At 44.2% G+C, this 4,260-nt stretch overlaps 1 protein-coding gene across 3 annotated transcripts in view; it reads left to right on the top strand.

Moving 5' to 3' along the window:
- Positions 1-3,626, top strand: part of LOC133109792 (copine-5-like) — a 138,743-nt gene extending 135,117 nt beyond the window's left edge. For all 3 annotated transcript variants that reach the window (XM_061219386.1, XM_061219388.1, XM_061219387.1), the window contains one exon: positions 1,552-3,626. In XM_061219386.1, coding sequence (XP_061075370.1) covers positions 1,552-1,740 — 189 coding nt within the window. In that variant the 3' untranslated portion in view covers positions 1,741-3,626. The remainder of the gene's footprint in view (positions 1-1,551) is intronic.
- The last annotated feature ends 634 nt before the right edge of the window (positions 3,627-4,260 follow it).

Raw genomic sequence — 4,260 nt, 5'->3', positions numbered from 1 at the left:
CACCCCTGCTGGGTAAAGCCATGTAAATGTGCATTTATCTGTGTTGTTATCTCTCTTAGCTGTGTGAATTCGATCCCTCGTTCTTTACTCTTCAGAAGGACAGGAGCACAGAGAGGATATACAGACATTTCATGTCTGGATTTAATGAGTTAGCCTGGGAATTCAGAACAGAATGATTTTGAAAACTTTTAATTCAAAGTTTCCACACTCTCCCCCCCCCCCCCCCCCCACAGACACACCATAACCAAGACGACTTTAAAACTATGATTAAAAGCAAGAATTTGAAAAAACAGCAGCAGCGATCAGAACCATCTCCCCAAACTGGGTTTGTGAAGCATTTGCGTTCACTTGAAAGTAAAGGATGCTCTACAATACTGACAAAAAACTTTTCTGTGTGTTACAAGTCCTGTACTTAATTCAGTCTGTTTCTCATCTGTGGTTCCGTTCTATTCAATTCCATTCTTTTCAGTTCTCCTCTGTTCCACTCTGTTCCACTCTGTTCTCCTCTGTTCCCCTCTGTTCCACTCTGTTCCCCTCTGTTCCACTCTGTTCTCCTCTGTTCCACTCTGTTCCCCTCTGTTCCACTCTGTTCCCCTCTGTTCCACTCTGTTCCCCTCTGTTCCACTCTGTTCTCCTCTGTTCCACTCTGTTCCCCTCTGTTCCACTCTGTTCTCCTCTGTTCCCCTCTGTTCCACTCTGTTCCCCTCTGTTCCACTCTGTTCTCCTCTGTTCCACTCTGTTCCCCTCTGTTCCACTCTGTTCCCCTCTGTTCCCCTTTGTTCCACTCTGTTCCCCTCTGTTCCACTCTGTTCCACTCTGTTCCCCTCTGTTCCACTCTGTTCCCCTCTGTTCTATTCTGTCTGGCACAGTTGTGAAACTCTGGGCAGAAATGCTGCACAGTTAGAACCCCTGTGTTGAAAGTCACGCCGTGTCACGACACCAATCACTGTCGTGACAGCGATTACTGTCACAACCCCATCTCAGCATGAATGTGTCCCCCTGCTGTCCCCAAACGCACCCGCAGAAGAACCTCAGAGAACCACAGAGAACCACAGAGAACCTCAGAGAACCTCAGAGAACCTCAGAGAACCTCAGAGAACCTCAGCCCGCCCCCAGTCCACACTGGCAGCCTGACGCCAGCGCTTCTACCGTCCGAGCGTGAAAGCTTCTTTCTGGAAAGCTGAGCTCATAAGAGTGCTAATCATTAAACATGACTTTTAAAAAGACAAAGTACTTAGGTACACGGTCTGAGCAGTGAGAAGCCAGAATCACAATGAGCTTGGACTTGTTAATCGGTTACAGGACATTAATTAAATGGCAGTGCGGTCAGAACTGTGAATGTCGTGGCATATTGGATTTGGGGAGCTGTTATTCTCATATCTTCGCTGGAGTGTGTTTATGTTGTCCGGAAGTGTATTGTATTGTCTGTGGTGGTGTGTAGTTATGAAGGGACGGTTTGTCTGAAGCCCTGGCAGAAATGCACAAACCGATCTTGTTTTTGTTGTGTGTTTGGTTCTGTTTGGCTCCGCTAACGGTTTTCTGTTGCCACAGTTTGTGCCGTTTCGGGATTATATGGACCGGACGGGGAATCACGTCCTCAGCATGGCCCGGCTGGCCAAGGACGTCTTGGCGGAGATCCCGGACCAGTTCATCTCCTACATGAAGTCCCGGGGAATCAAGCCCAACCCATCGCCCCCGCCCTACACCCCCCCAGGACACCCCCAGCACACCCAGATCTGAGCACGCTGCCTGGGACGGATCGTGGTGGTGGGGGGGAGCTCCTCTGAACTCTGGGAAACCCCGTGGAATGATGGGACATCCGTATCCGTGACAACCGGCCCACGGAACTCTGCGATGGAGTTGAATGCAGTTTGGCGGTGTTTTTTTTGTCTCGGTTGGGGACGGTTGACGGGTTGGAAAGGTTGGAACTTGAGAGACTACTTTACTCAGAAACGATCAACATTTTTGAGACGGGGGGCGTCCTCCGTCTTGTGAGAGCGTTGAGAGAGACAAGGAGGAGGAAGGAGGAGAGGGGTGTTTGTGGTCTAACCTGTGCCTGTGTGTCCCTGTGCCCCTGTGGGGGAGAGTCTGCTCTTAACTACTGCTCACCTCGCTGTGCTAGAGCGTGCGTGTGTCCGTGGCGTCCGTAGATTCCTTCCTCAATGGCGTCTTTTGGATTTACAAGGTGTCCATGTTAATGAATTGTAGAGTTTTAACTATTTATTGTTGGGGAGAAGATGTGGAATCCTCTTAAGTATTTTCTCATCGTAGTTGTTTCATCCGGTTTTTTTTTTTTTATTGGTTATTTTTCAGAGCAGTGATCCGCACCTGACATTTCGTATTGCTTTTCAAAACTTGATGTTATGAGACAGAGCTTATAGACGTTTCCCTGACAGCCACAGCCACACATTGCACGCTCCCGGTGAGAAAATGTTTGTGGATGAGATAACGTGTGAAAGCACGTCATTTTGATCCACTACGTCTGCCTTTTCAAGGGCAGATCAAAGGCACGCACCAGTGCTGATGAATAGAAAGCACAAATGCTCTGTAGATTATGTTTCTACGTCCATCTGTCAAACTTATTCGCCAACAACAAAAGCAGGAACAATAATAATCGGAAATAAGGAATCATTTTAGCAAGTAAAGTGCCAGACAATGATTTATTTATTTACTTGATAAATTAGTAAATAATTTAACACTTTGTATATTTACTTTGGTCTGATTTATGCCGATCGAAAGTATATATATTGAAATTGAATTCAGAATGAGCAGCCAGAGTTGATCTGAGGGTGCTTGTGTTGTGGTGTCAGTCACTGTTCACTTGATTGACAGCCCTGAGCCCCTGAGCGCTGAACAACGGGCGGAGTTATTTATGAGTCAGAACATGGCCCCTCCCCCTCCCTTTCTCCTGCTTGACCCAAGACAGCGAGTGTGCGCATTGATTGATGACTTGTGTTCGGGAATCGATTAAGGGTCCTGGCGTGTTTGATTGCGGTTAGGGGTGTGAACGCTTAAACGTTTAAGCGGTTAACCGAAATTGAGTTGTACACGTTTACAAAAAATTGCTAACCGATAACCGTTCCTTTTTTTTTTTTCCTGAAGCTGAAATGGTAAGCTCAGTTTAAAATAAATGCACGTTCACCACCAGTGACAAAACACACAAATTGGTCAGACAATAGAATTAAAGATTCTGGCTACTTAATAACTTCCTGTCAGGCTGTTTACATTCTAAACTAGCATTTGACAAGCTAGTTCTAGCGAGCAATCTTTGGCTATTTCAAAGGGTTAAGAATGCAAACACCGCAGGGAATTGAATGCTGCAGTATTATAGTTATCAAAGAATTTATGCGTTTAAATCTGTTTTACTTCACTTATGGGTGTATTGTATTGCGTTTCTTAAGGATCACAGAGGACTCAGTGTTTATTCGTTGACACACAAATTCCAACTATCGTCAAGCTGAACGTAGCTTTCCACTATGCCGTATAAATATATAAAAACAAATAAAGCAATACATCATTGGACAAATGTTGCACCCAGCTTTATTAAGTAGGCCAGTTGAAAAATAAAGGCTATATATATGTGTAACCACTGTTCATAATTCTATTAAATGTAACAATTTTCCAACAATCTTTTTTTGATTGAGTCTTACTGCAAGTCAATCACTATCCAACAATTTTTATGTTGTGTTGAATATAGGTTGGCCAGACCTACCTTACCTACAGTTTCCAGGACCATGTAGTTAAACTATTTCTAAAATCAAGTAGAATTGTTGGCATGAAAGATAAATCCTTAGACCAATAGCCTATCATATCCATTGGATATTGAACGCAAAAAATTCCACATTAATCGTGTCAGCACAAAGATTGCCCTGCGCCGTATGGAATCAAATTCATTGGCAAAGTTACTGTTACATACAAATACAAGCCAAATTGCATAGAAGCCATTGGCATGAAAGTAAAATAATTAGACCTGTCGACGATGGTATCTGCACAAAATCCCATTTTCCGTCGGATTCCCTGCCTAAAATAGTTCAGATTTGTCGTGTCACCACCACGACACGGTGTTGTTACTGCAGCTATAATAACGCAAATATTGGACATTAAAGTGACCACGGAATTTTGAGTGAATAACCCTGTCTGTAACAATGTTCTCAAAACATTGGGCACATTTCATGTCAATCAAGTCTGTCAGGCAGAAGCCACAGGGAAGAGGGATGAAAACACTGAGTTATTTTTACCCATGATGCATTTCAAAAAAAT

Source organism: Conger conger, chromosome 14 (genome assembly GCF_963514075.1).
Source record: "Conger conger chromosome 14, fConCon1.1, whole genome shotgun sequence".
Lineage (NCBI taxonomy): Eukaryota > Metazoa > Chordata > Actinopteri > Anguilliformes > Congridae > Conger > Conger conger.
Note: the sequence above shows the minus strand (reverse complement) of the source record. Positions and strands in the feature narration are given on the sequence as shown.